The 13,172-nt window shown below is 41.1% G+C and overlaps 3 protein-coding genes across 7 annotated transcripts in view; 1 reads left to right on the plus strand and 2 right to left on the minus strand.

Annotated features, from left to right (window-relative positions):
- Positions 1–13,172, minus strand: part of LOC143816760 (zinc finger protein 219-like) — a 106,745-nt gene that overhangs the window by 85,651 nt on the left and 7,922 nt on the right. The gene's annotated exons all lie outside the window — the stretch shown is intronic.
- The window catches only part of LOC143816793 (tubulin polymerization-promoting protein family member 3-like), an 82,734-nt gene that overhangs the window by 31,186 nt on the left and 38,376 nt on the right, over positions 1–13,172 (plus strand). The gene's annotated exons all lie outside the window — the stretch shown is intronic.
- LOC143793960 (uncharacterized) lies at positions 4,087–5,493 on the minus strand. The gene is made up of 2 exons (XM_077280880.1): positions 5,287–5,493; positions 4,087–5,071 (listed from the first exon to the last, which is right to left on the minus strand). The coding sequence occupies exons 1-2, from the start codon at positions 5,486–5,488 to the stop codon at positions 4,500–4,502; spliced, it is 774 nt and encodes a 257-aa protein (XP_077136995.1). The 5' UTR covers positions 5,489–5,493; the 3' UTR covers positions 4,087–4,499.

Consider the following 13,172-nt stretch of genomic DNA (forward strand, 5'->3'; position numbering starts at 1 on the left):
GAGACAAGCTAAGCCTGTCCTCATCCACCTGTCACCTTTAATTTAATTTATCTTAAAGGGGTTGTCGGATCTAGATCGACTTTCACTCTGACGGACTTGTATCATCTAGGGAAAATGTATGGATGGCTTAAATAAAAATAAATCTTTATTTTTATATAGCGCTAACATATTACAGTTTGCACACATTATCATCGCTGTCCCCGATGGGGCTCACAATCTTAATTCCCTATCAGTATGTCTTTGGAATGTGGGAGGAAACTGGAGTGCCTGGAGGAAACCCATGCAAACAGAGAGAACATACAAACTCTTTGCAGATGTTGTCCAAGGTGGGATTAGAACCCAGGACTCCAGCGCTGCAAGGCTGCTGTGCTAACCACTGCGCCACCGTGCTGCCCCCATCTTATGGGTTTTTGAAAAATTCAGCATCAATCTGAATTCTGAAAAAGACAGACCCAAATTGAATTTTACTACTAATTCAGTAAACTATAGCCATAGCGATAAGTGCACAGTAAGATTTCCATTGGGTGTCACCATTCTGATTACACTGGGCACTGTTTGTAAAAATTATACTCAGTTTCTTCTCTCGTGTACTCCCAGGATGTACAGACTGGTAAAATAAATCTAAATTTAAAGGATTCTCCTAAAAGAAAAAAAAAAAAAAAATATATATATATATATATATATATATATATATATATATATATATATATATATATATATATATATATATATATATATATATATATATATATATATATATATATATATATATATATATATCCCCTGTCAATTTTATAGGGGATAATTTACTGATAGCTGGGGACTGCCAGCGATCCCAAAATCGGGACTTTAGAACTTAAAGAACAGAGCACTACAGCCCAGTGTTGAATGTAAAGGAGGTACACATACGTGGTCTCGTTACTTTCATTAAATGTCGAGTACTGCCCAGCTAGTCCTAGAGTCAATGAATGGAGCAGAGGCCGCACATGCACACCTCTACTCAGGACAGGGCTGAAGAACGCCATTCTAGTTCTAGTTCTAAAACCTTGATCGATCACTAGGGTCGTCCCCCCACAGCAGAGGTGTCAAACTGCATTCCTCGAGGGCCGCCAACAGGTCATGTTTTCAGGATTTCCTTAGCATTCCACAAGGTGCTGGAATCATTCTGTGCAGGTGATTAAATTATCACCTGTTCAATACAAGGAAATCCTGAAAACATGACCTGTTGGCGGGCCTCGAGGAATGCAGTTTGACACCTCTGCCCCACAGTGATCAGCAGGTTATCCTCTGTCCTGTAGATGGGAAAATATATATATATATATATATATATATATATATATATATATATATATATATATATATATATATATATATATATATATATATATATATATATATATATATATATATATATTTTTTAATAATAATAATAATAATAATACATTTGTAAAGAATAATAATCCTTTAAAGCATTGGGAGTGCCAGTATCTCTCCACCATATAGTCTGCATCAGATCTACTTACCTTGGTGTAGGATAAAAACAATATTATGTCCAACCTAGCTTTGCTTTTTCAACACTTTTTAAAGTAGAAAATTGGCAGAAACTGTTTTTGGCATATTTGCCAAACCCTATATGCTTGCATTCTAAAATTCTTACAAGTTTCAGAAAGACCTTGGAATTTCTCAATAAGGGTATGTGCACACAATGATTTTTTCAGGCAGATTCTGCCTGAAATCCACCTAAAAAAGCGCATGGAAATGCTAAGAATAATCATATACACTGCAATATGAAAATGACATACAGCGCGTATGTTCTGTCTTGTTTAGCTACTTTTTACCACATCAGGCTTTGATAGACGTGAAGCTGCTAAAAGAAGTCACCTAAGTAAAACTGTAGGAGAGATCAGCGCAAAATAGAGTCTTATCCGAGAAATATAGTGAGCTTTACGCTCAGATTAAACTTACCTGTTGAATCCGTAAAAACAGCATATAGTGCAATATCGGCTGCAGCAGATCCACGGGACAGCCAGTGGCCATCAGATATCAATAGATTAGAAGGGGTTTGTGGATAGTCTCTGCGCTGCCGACATGATTTAAAACATATATCCCAGTGTAATAAAATGATTGGTTTATTTTGACGTGTTTCAAAGTACAAATCTACTTCTTCTTCAGGAAACCATGATAGGTTATCAATATCTAATTAGTCTGGGGTCCAAATACCAGCACCCCACAGTTCAGCTAATTGCAGGGAATGACGTTCCAGACCCTCTTTATTGTATGCCCGACACTGCTAATTGAAGGGGATGAGGTTCTCGACCCTCTTTATTGCATGCCAGACACAGCCAATTGCAGGGGATGAGGTTCCAAACTCTCTTCGTTGTATGCCAGACACTGCTAATTGAAGGGGATTAGGTTCCCAACCCTCTTATTGTATGCCAGACACAGTGCTGTACATTCTTCTTATTATTATTACTATTAGTCTTATTCAAGTTAATTTTACTGGACTGCAGCGCCAGCCACAGCGACTACAAACAGCGTTTGGGAATCAATATAGAAGACACTGATTTTACCAGGTCACCATGACTCCTTCAATCAGCTGATCAGGTGGCGATGCGCTTGTGGTCTTTTCCTCAACCTATATTTCTCTGCCTCAACTCACAGGTTTGCTTAAGCATGTGCTTTGTCATTTCAGATTAATTTATTGTGGTGGTTGCCATCATGGTCACAGGCACTGTACCGTGTGTCTTCTGCACTCATATTGAGATTTCGGTTGTGGCTTTTATCCTAAATCATGTGACATGGCTTGGTGGAGAGTTGATATTGACTTATAGGATTGCTATTTCCTATAGGTGACACTAGAGTTCTAGTCCTCTCTGAAGAGACAATTTGCATATTTCCCAAAGGAGAATTGCAGCTTAACCCTTTACCGACATCGGGCATACATTTACGCCGATGTTGGGCTCCCTCCCTTTGATGTGGGCTCCGTTGGTAAGCCCACATCTTTCCAGGGACATGTCAGCCAGGGTGGATTTGATTTAAATCACGATTTAAATCACTAGTCAGTAAAGCTTGATTTAAATCAAAGTTTCTACCTAAACTAGTTCTTGCTACTTTAACATGCAAGTAGATGAAGATTTTTAGAATCACTTTTTATATTACTTTTTTCTCCCCAGTTTAATGGGTTAATCATTCATATTTGGACACCACTGTTCTGTTGTACTTAAGAAGGAGAAAAATAATCCTGACCTTAATAACAATTTAAATAGATTTATTCAACTGAAACAATAAGCAAATAACTTATGCTGTAATGTTGTTAAACAAACATCCATGTTTGTTAACTAATTTGGCTAAACAAAATATATATATATATTTTAAGAAACTTAGACTGTCAGCCCAGCCGACACATGAAAAACTTAAATACTACTGTCCCTGCTGTCCTCTGTAGCTCACTTGTCGTCATCTTCATCATCATCTTCTTCTTTGTTCCTATTCATAATCTGGAAAAGAAAAACAAGCTTTCCTGCTTTATTGGGTCCCAACCGATTTCTCAATTTAGAATGAATGAGTCCAAAGGAAGAGAATATTCTTTCAACGCCTGCAGAAGAAGCTACTGCTGTTAAAAGTGAAATCATTACTTGAACAGTCTCAAAATCCAAGCGCTTAAGTGACTTCCACCAGTTTACTGGTGTGACCTTCCTTAAAATATCTTCAGCAAACATATATTTCTTGAATGGTTCCCCCTTAGCTCTGAAGTTTACTATAGTTGGCATTAAAGATGGATGATTGCTGGATACCCATGTCATAGCTAACTCCTCTTCCTCAGCACTTAGGTTTTGACCCTGATATTGGATATTGACAATATTTGCCAAAAAATGAGCTGGAGTCAGTGCTTGTCCAATTCGTTTGTTTACTGCTTGTAATTTAATTCTGTCCATGTGTAGTTCTGTTTTTAAGTGTTCACTCAGTTCCTTCCAAATTTCAACAGCATCCACAATAAAACAGCTATTTTTCTGTATTTTGTTTAAAGCTTGGGAGATGGGTTTCAGGAAGCTCAGCATATGTTCAACATTTCTCTTAAGCCCAACGTTGAGGATTTTGGCCGTGACAGTGCCATCTATTTTATATCGATTTTCTTCACAAAGTGTCATCAGAATAGGCCAGTTTTTGATATACTGCTCAAAACAGTCCACCACAGAGTTCCATCTAACATCTTGTGGGAGCGTTAGCTTGGTTCCACCCATCCTTTTCAGAGCTGCTGCAGCAAAATGATTATTACGGAAGTATTTAGCAATTTCAACAACATTAGCCTTTATTTCTGGAACACTTAAGTCTTTGGCTAAGAGGTGCAGCAAATGAGCACTGCAACCATATGTTATTAGCAGCTTTGTAGTCCCTCCCTGCTCTTCTAAATCTCTTCTCATCTTGGATACGTTTGCAGCATTGTCAGTGACCAAACTGCGTACTAGACATTTGAATTTTTGTTCACGTCGTTATAGCTTTTACTGCCACTTCTTGTAAGTATTCTGCTGTGTGTGCATTTCCTGACGTATCAGTTGTTTGTGCAAGACTTTACCTTCTTCTGTTATACAAGCACATACAATAGGATCATTGTGGACATTACTCCACCCATCAATACTTAGGTTAACAATTTTACCCTCCAGAGCTGTTGCACATTGCTCCATTTCTCTGTCATACACTTGATCCAGCAGTTTCCCTGCAACATCAGCTCTGCTGGGTGGACTGTATCCTGGTCTCAGTGAGTGAACCATATTAATGAAATGTGGGTTCTCAGTCAGACAGAAAGAAGAGTTCGTTGCATAAATAAACTGGGCAATTTTTTCATCAGTCAACTCTTTTTCTAATCTGCTAGTTATTATCACAAACCTATCTATGGTGGTTCCAGGAGGTAAAGGTTTTTTCTTCCTTTTCGGTGATGGTGATATGTGGCTGTGGGTGTCTGATGATGATGCTGCTGCTAATGAAGCACTATCCTGGATGGATAACTCTGAAACTGTAGAACAGGATGATGGTGATCTTGGAGGTGGATAGTTTCCAGAATCCATGAATTCCCCTAAACAAAAAAAGTCAATGCTGTTATTTTATTGTTTATACAATTTCTGCTTATTGTACACAACACATCACTGCCCCTGCCCCAAAAGGAATATTTGTTTTTCTTCATAACTGTACCAAATGACAGTAACATGCAGTAATAATAAGAAATATAATTTTTCTCACACATGACAGTTCAGTCTTTAGAAATAGGATTCAATAAAAATGTTTACCAACCTGAAGATCCTGCCTGTTCAGAAGTGTTTCTTTGGTCATCTTCATCACTGCACTTCTCATGATGTTGCCTCATTCGCGCCACCAGGCCTTGCATCTCTTTGTTGCATCGTTTGCATTTTGCACGCATGCCTGCCTTACCGATAGGCGAAGGAGCTTCATTAAAATATTCCCAAACTGGGTCTCTTTTACGGCCTGCTGCCATTATAAGGAAAGAATGTAATAAACCTCAGATCGTACACACAAACAGATCCAGACTTGTCTATCTGTGGCTATGCTGCAGTATTGTGCTCAAAGTTTCACTTTCATTTTCTTGTCTGCTTGCCCTTCCTCCTCCTCACACTTAGATTCACATTCTTCTTCTGTTGTGCAGATCTATTCCACTCCAAACAATCAGAAACATATTGTCTAACTTCTTGGATTTGGCACTGAAGGGGTTGATTCTGTATTCATAGGTTTGTAGAACAATAGGATTAAGGTCTTTTTCTCAACTCTGTTCATGTTGTAACATTTTTGCAGTGAAGAAGAGGCTAGGACCTCTGCGGAGTCAAATTCAGTTTTGAGAACTGCGTAAGGAAAGCAAGCGTCTGTGATAATATAGGAGAGAAACTGCCCACTAATCCTACAGAAACATCTGGAAGAGCATGGCATTGTGAATGTTACACATATACAGCCTTTATTCTACTGAGTTAAACAACTCAGCTTTATCTCATGATGGAAGAACCTTTGGATGGTAAAATATTTTCTTCAAAAAGCAGTTTATTGAAAAAAATCCGATTTAAATCAAAAAAATCCGATTTAAATTAAAAAAATCCGATTTTTTTTTTTTTTTTTTTTTTTTTTTTTTTTAAACATTGATTTTTATCCACCCTGATGTCAGCTGTTTTGAACAGCTGACATGTGCCCACAATAGCCGCGGATGGAATCGCGATCCACCTGCAGCTATTAACCAGTTAAATGTCGCTGTCAAACTCTGACAGCGACATTTAAATCGCACTTCCGGCCATCGGGCCGGAAACACGCACACCGGTGACCCCCGTCACATGATAGCGGGTCACCAGTGTGTTGGCATGACACCCAGTGGTCGGCGCTCATAGCAAGTCAGTAAATCTGCTATATAGAGCAGCTTCTATGTCAAAAGTAAGAAAAATGTTTTGTTTTTTTTTAAATATATATAAAAGTTCAAATCACCCCCTTTCGCCCCATTCAAAATAAAACAATAAAAATAAAATCAAACATACACATATTTGGTATCGATGTGTCAGAATCGCTCAATCTATCAATAAAAAAAGGATTAACCTGATCGCTAAATGGCGTAGTGAATGAAAAAAAATAAAAACGCCCAAATTACTTTTGTTTGGTTGCCGGGACATTGCATTAAAATGCAATAACGGGTGATCAAAAGATTGTATCTGCACCAAAATGGTATCATTAACCCCTTCATGACCTTGGGATTTTCCGTTTTTCTGTGTTCGTTTTTCGCTCCCCTCCATCCCAGAGCCATAACTTTATTTTTCCGTCAATATGGCCATGTGAGGGCTTATTTTTTGCGAAAAAGTTGCACTTTTGAACGACATCATTGGTTTTAGCATGTTGTGTACTAGAAAACGGGAAAAAAATTCCAAAAATTGCAAAAAAAGTGCAATCCCACACTTGTTTTTTGTTTGGCTTTTTTGCTAGGTTCACTAAAAGCTAAAACTGATCTGCCATTATGATTATGCAGGTCATTACGAGTTCATAGACACCAAACATGTCCAGGTTCTCTTTTATCTAAGTGGTGAAAAAAATTCCAAACTTTGCTAAAAAAAAAAAAAAAAATTGTGCCATTTTCCGATACCCGTAGCGTCTCCATTTTTCGTGATCTGGGATCGGGTGAGGGCTTATTTTTTGCGTGCCGAGCTGACGTTTTTAATTATATCATTTTGGTGCAGATATGTTCGTTTGATCGCCCGTTATTGCATTTTAATGCAAAGTCGCGGCGAACAAAAAAACGTAATTCTGGCATTTCGAATTTTTTTCTCGCTATGCCGTTTAGCGATCAGGTTAATCCTTTTTTTTTTTTTTTTATTGATCGGGCGATTCTGAATGCGGCGATACCAAATATGTGTAGGTTTGATTTTTTTTTATTGATTTATTTTGAATGGGGCGAAAGGGGTTTGATTTAAACTTTTATATTTTTTTCACATTTTTTTTTCACTTTTTCTTTTTACTTTTGCCATGCTTCAATAGCCTCCATGGGAGGCTAGAAGCTGGCACAACTCAATCGGCTCTGCTACATAGCAGCGATCATCAGATCTGAAATGCAATGTAGCTGAAATGCAGGCTTGCTATGAGCGCCGACCACAGGGGGGCGCTCACAGCAGGCCGGCATCAGTAACCATAGAGGTCTCAAGGACCTCTATGGTTACCATTCTGATGCATCGCTGACCCCCGATCATGTGACGGGGGTCAGCGATGCGCTCATTTCCGGCCACAGCCCTTAACAGTGGCATTTAACTAGTTAATAGCGGCGGGTGAATCGCGATTTCACCTGCCACTATTGCGGGCACATGTCAGCTGTTCAAAACAGCTGACATGTCCCGGCTTTGTTGCGGGCTCACCGCTGGAGCCCAGCATCAAAGCGGGGGATCTGACCTCGGACGTACTATCCCGTCCGAGGTCATAAGGGGGTTAAAAACGTCAGCTCGGCACACAAAAAATAAGCGCTCACCCAACCCGAGATCACAAAAAATGGAGACGCTACGGGAATCAGACAATGGCGCAATTTTTTTTTTTTTTTTTAACAAAGTTTGGAAATTTTTTTCACCACTTAGACCAAAAAAAACCTAGACATGTTTGGTGTCTATGAACTGGATATGATCTGCAGAATCATAATGGTAGGTCAGTTTTAGCATTTAGTGAACCTAGTAAAAAAGCCAAACAAAAAACAAGTGTGGGATTGCACTTTTTTGCAATTTCACCGCACTTGGAATTTTTTTTCCCCTTTTATAGTACACAACATGGTAAAACCAATATCAACCAAAAAAGAGAGAGAAAAACAGTATAAAGTGCCAATATATCAAAGATTTTATTAAATCATTATTAAAAAAGCAAGAAAATATATACAAGGTGACTGCTAAGAAGGGATAGCCACTACCAATATATACACTTGTTTCCTACCACAGCAATGTCGGCATACAAATAGTAAATCGCAATCAAAATAAGAATCACAAGCACATCAACTACATAGTGTAGGGGCACAACACCCTGTCAGAATCAATGAAAGCAATGTGATAAACAAATATAATGAGCAGCACTTACATGGAGAATGTCTTTGTGTGGCGTCCCTGCCGCCCCAACGCACGTTTCGCTTCTTCGTCAGGAGGCGTGGTAAAACCAATGATGACGTTCAAATGTACAACTCGTCCCGAAAAATAAACAAGCCCTCACAGAAGTTATTGCTCTGGGAAGAAGAGGAGGGAAAAACGAAAATGCAAAACAAAAAAACGCTCCCGGGGTTAAGGAGTTAAAAGTCTCCTCACCTCGCCATGTCAGGCTTGATATGTCACTGTCAGCAAGAAACGTTACCCCTTGGATCCAGGTCTGACGTCTCTCACCCAGTCAAACCAGATTTAATAATAATAATAATAATAATTTTATTTATATAGCGCCAACATATTCTGCAGCACTTTCAAATTATAGAGGGGACTTGTACAGACAATAGACATTACAGCATAACAGAAATCACAGTTCAAAATAGATACCAAGAGGAGTGAGGGCCCGGCTCACAAGCTTACAAACTATGAGGAAAAAGGGAGACACGAGGTGGATGGTAACAATTGCTTTCGTTGTTCGGACCAGCCATAGTGTAAGGCTCGGGTGTTCGTGTAAAGCTGCATGAACCAGTTAACAGCCTAAGTATGTAACAGTACAGATACAGACGGCTATTAACTGCATAAAGTGTATGAGAACATGATGTGAGGAACCTGATTATGTTTTGTTTTTTTTTTGTTTTTTTTTAATAGGCCACACAGGGATAGTTAGGTTAATGCGTTGAGGCGGTAGGCCAGTCTGAACAAATGTGTTTTTAGGGCACGCTTAAAACTGTGAGGATTGGGGATTAATCGTATTAACCTAGGTAGTGCATTCCAAAGAGTCGGCGCAGCACATGTAAAGTCTTGGAGACGGGAGTGGGAGGTTCTGATTATTGAGGATGCTAACCTGAGGTCATTAGCGGAGCGGAGGGCACAGGTAGGGTGGTAGACTGAGACCAGAGAGGAGATGTAGGGTGGTGCTGAGGCATGGAGTGCTTTGTGGATGAGGGTAGTAGTTTTGTACTGGATTCTGGAGTGGATGGGTAGCCAGTGTAATGACTGGCACAAGGCAGAGGCATCGGTGTAACGGTTGGGGAGGAATATGATCCTGGCAGCAGCATTCAGGACAGATTGGCGCGGGGAGAGTTTGGTAAGAGGAAGGCCGATTAGTAGAGAGTTACAATAGTCCAGACGAGAATGAAGAAGTGAAACAGTAAGAGTTTTTGCAGAGTCAAAAGTAAGAAAAGGGCGAATTCTAGAAATGTTTTTGAGATGCAGATAAGAAGAGCGAGCCAGTGATCGGATGTGGGGGGTGAATGAAAGCTCGGAATCAAGTATGACCCCAAGGCAGCGGGCATGTTACTTTGGAGTAATGGTGGAACTGCACACGGAGATGGCAATGTCAGGCAAAGGTATGTTAATAGAGGGAGAAAACACGAGTTCAGTTTTTGATAGGTTCAGTTTCAGATAGAGGGAGGACATGATGTTAGAGACAGCGGTAAGACAATCACTGGTGTTTCCTAAAAAGGTCGGCGTGATGTCAGGAGAAGAAGTGTATAATTGGGTGTCGTCAGCATAGAGATGGTACTGGAAACCAAATCTACTGATTGTATACTGCCCCTATTGGACAAACAAAGAGAAGAGGAGGGGGCCTAGGACTGATCCTTGAGGAACCCCAACAGTAAGGGGATTTCACACTTTGCACTGACGACGGGTAGTAACCCAAAACACAGTGTCTGCAAATTGAGATTCTGGTTTTGGTTTTTATCCTAAGTCATGTGACAAGTCTCGTTAGAGAATCAATATTGACTTTTAGGGTTACTACTTCCTATAGGTGGGACTAAAGTTCTAGTCCTCTTCCTGTCTGAAGAGACAATTTGTATTTTGCTCTCATACAAGTACTACTACTTTTTGCTCTCATACACGTACTACTACTCCATGTAATACAGCTTAGTTATATAGTTGTTGTATTTTCTTTGCTAATTTGATATGTCAAAGTATTTCTATTGATTATTTTCTCTTACTGATTTGGATTCCGTTGTACAGGGATTGTGTTATTAGGTATCCCATGAACTGTTATTTGCTACACAGATGAGGATACGTGTCAAGGACTTTGCACATTTGTCGCTTTTTTTTGCTGCACAAACTTGTCACAAAACCAGAAGAGTTTCCTGATGCCAGCAAAGTAAATGAGAATCCTCAAGTCTCTTGCACACGTTGCTTATTTTTGACTTGCAGATTTAATTCTGCAGTGTGATATGGTGCGTCTGGTAATATTTGGTCTATGTTCATATTTTTACTGATTTTAGGAGTGTTTTCTTGTTGCTCTGTATCATTCTGTGTATTCCCAGTCTGGTCTAGTCTTAATTACCTTAAAAAAGTACAATAATTGAATTAGCCCAGTTACCAGCTTCAACCTGAATGTCACAACTCTGTTGTTGGGTGTCCCGGGACCATGGGCTCCTTCCTTGTCCCTAACGCTATGGGCGCCCTAGCTCACCCTGTTCCCCGGATTACTTCTGATGGAGAAGATGCTGGGGCCATGTACCTTGCCTTAGCTCCTGAATCTGCCCTCAGTCTGTACCCTTCCCCCTCCCAGGAACAAGGGCAGTAGTAGTGTACCGTTAAACACCAATCTGACTAACAAGGTAATATGAACAGGGGTAACAAAAAATACCAAATATATGTGTTTTGACAGCTTGGGAACCGCGGCTCCTTGACCGGCGGGGATGATTTCAACGCCAATCAGAGGCGGTGTTTGTCGTGCTGTCCAAGCACTGGATGTTCGGGCCCCCCATTCAAGTGAATGGAATCCGGGTTCAGGATCGGGTCTGGGTATTGTTCTGGTACCCGAACCAAACCTTTTGAAACTGTTCGGCCGAACTTGTGCATCCAGGTGTCTGCCCATCTCTATTCTCCATTACTAACACCAGGCCTTGATGTCAGCTGTGTTTTTGGACAATTTACAGCTGACATCAACCCAAATCTCCATTAATCAGATCACCAAAGCACCAGGGCAATCAGGAAGATGGGACATCTCAAGTGATGCACCATTTCTGGGGCAGCCGCGGGCTGGTATTTTTTCACTTATTAATTGCACAACTGCATGACATAAAATTATACACATATATGTCCGGCAGGGCAGATATATATACTACATGGTGGCCCGATTCTAACGCATCGGGTATTCTAGAATATGCATGTCCACGTAGTATATTGCACAGTCCACGTAGTATATTGCCCAGTGACGTAGTATATTGCCCAGCCACGTAGTATATTGCCCAGCCACGTAGTATATTGCCCAGCCACGTAGTATATTGCCCAGCCACGTAGTATATTGCCCAGCCACGTAGTATATTGCCCAGCCACGTAGTATATTGCCCAGCCACGTAGTATATTGCCCAGCCACGTAGTATATTGCCCAGCCACGTAGTATATTGCCCAGCGACGTAGTATATTGCCCAGTGACGTAGTATATTGCCCAGTGACGTAGTATATTGCCCAGCCACGTAGTATATTGCCCAGCCACGTAGTATATTGCCCAGCCACGTAGTATATTGCCCAGCCACGTAGTATATTGCCCAGCCACGTAGTATATTGCCCAGCGACGTAGTATATTGCCCAGCGACGTAGTATATTGCCCAGCGACATAGTATATTGTCCAGCCACGTAGTATATTGCCCAGCGACGTAGTATATTGCCCAGCCATGTAGTATATTGCCCAGCCATGTAGTATATTGCCCAGCCACGTAGTATATTGCCCAGTGACGTAGCATTCAGCACAGAGCCACGCAGTATATTGCACAGCGATGTAGTATACAGCACAGAGCCACGTAGTATATTGCCCAGCCACATAGTATATTGCCTAGCCACGTATGTCACAGGTTAAAAAAATAAAAAATAAACATACTCACCTTCCGATCTGAGGGCCCCTTGTAGTTCTAACATACTAACCATACTTGTAGTTCTGTCGTCTGTGCAAGGTACAGGCGGCAGCTTCCGGTCCCAGCCTGCTCGAGCAGGCGCGCAGGGCCTGTGATGACGTCGCGGTCACATGACCGTGACGTCACGGCAGGTCCTTCAACCAGACCATCTGTGCCAACGGAACGTGCCGGTTGCATCTCGAGGAGCGGGAAAGGCGGCGTAGGTGAGTATATAATCGTTTTTTATTATTTTTAACATTAGATGCTTTTACTATTGGCGCTGCATAGGCTGCGTCAACAGTAAAAAACTTGGTCACACAGGGTTAATAGCAGCGGTAACGGAGTGCGTTACCCGCGGCATAACGCGGTCCGTTACCGCCAGCATTAACCCTGTGTGAGCGGTGAGCGGAGGGGAGTATGCGGGCGCCGGGCAGTGAGTGCGGGGAGTAAGGAGCGGCCATTTTCTTCCGGACTGTGCGCGTCGCTGATTGGTCGCGGCAGCCATGACAGGCAGCTCGCGAGACCAATCAGCGAACGAATAACCGTTACAGACAGAAGGACAGACGGAAGTGACCCTTAGACAATTAATATATTATATATTATATGTAACTAGAAATGGGCCCGATGCAGCTTTGGCGGGGGGATTCAAATCCCACGTGGCACCGCTCATTGG

The sequence above is a fragment of the Ranitomeya variabilis genome, chromosome 1 (assembly GCF_051348905.1).
Source record: "Ranitomeya variabilis isolate aRanVar5 chromosome 1, aRanVar5.hap1, whole genome shotgun sequence".
NCBI lineage: Eukaryota > Metazoa > Chordata > Amphibia > Anura > Dendrobatidae > Ranitomeya > Ranitomeya variabilis.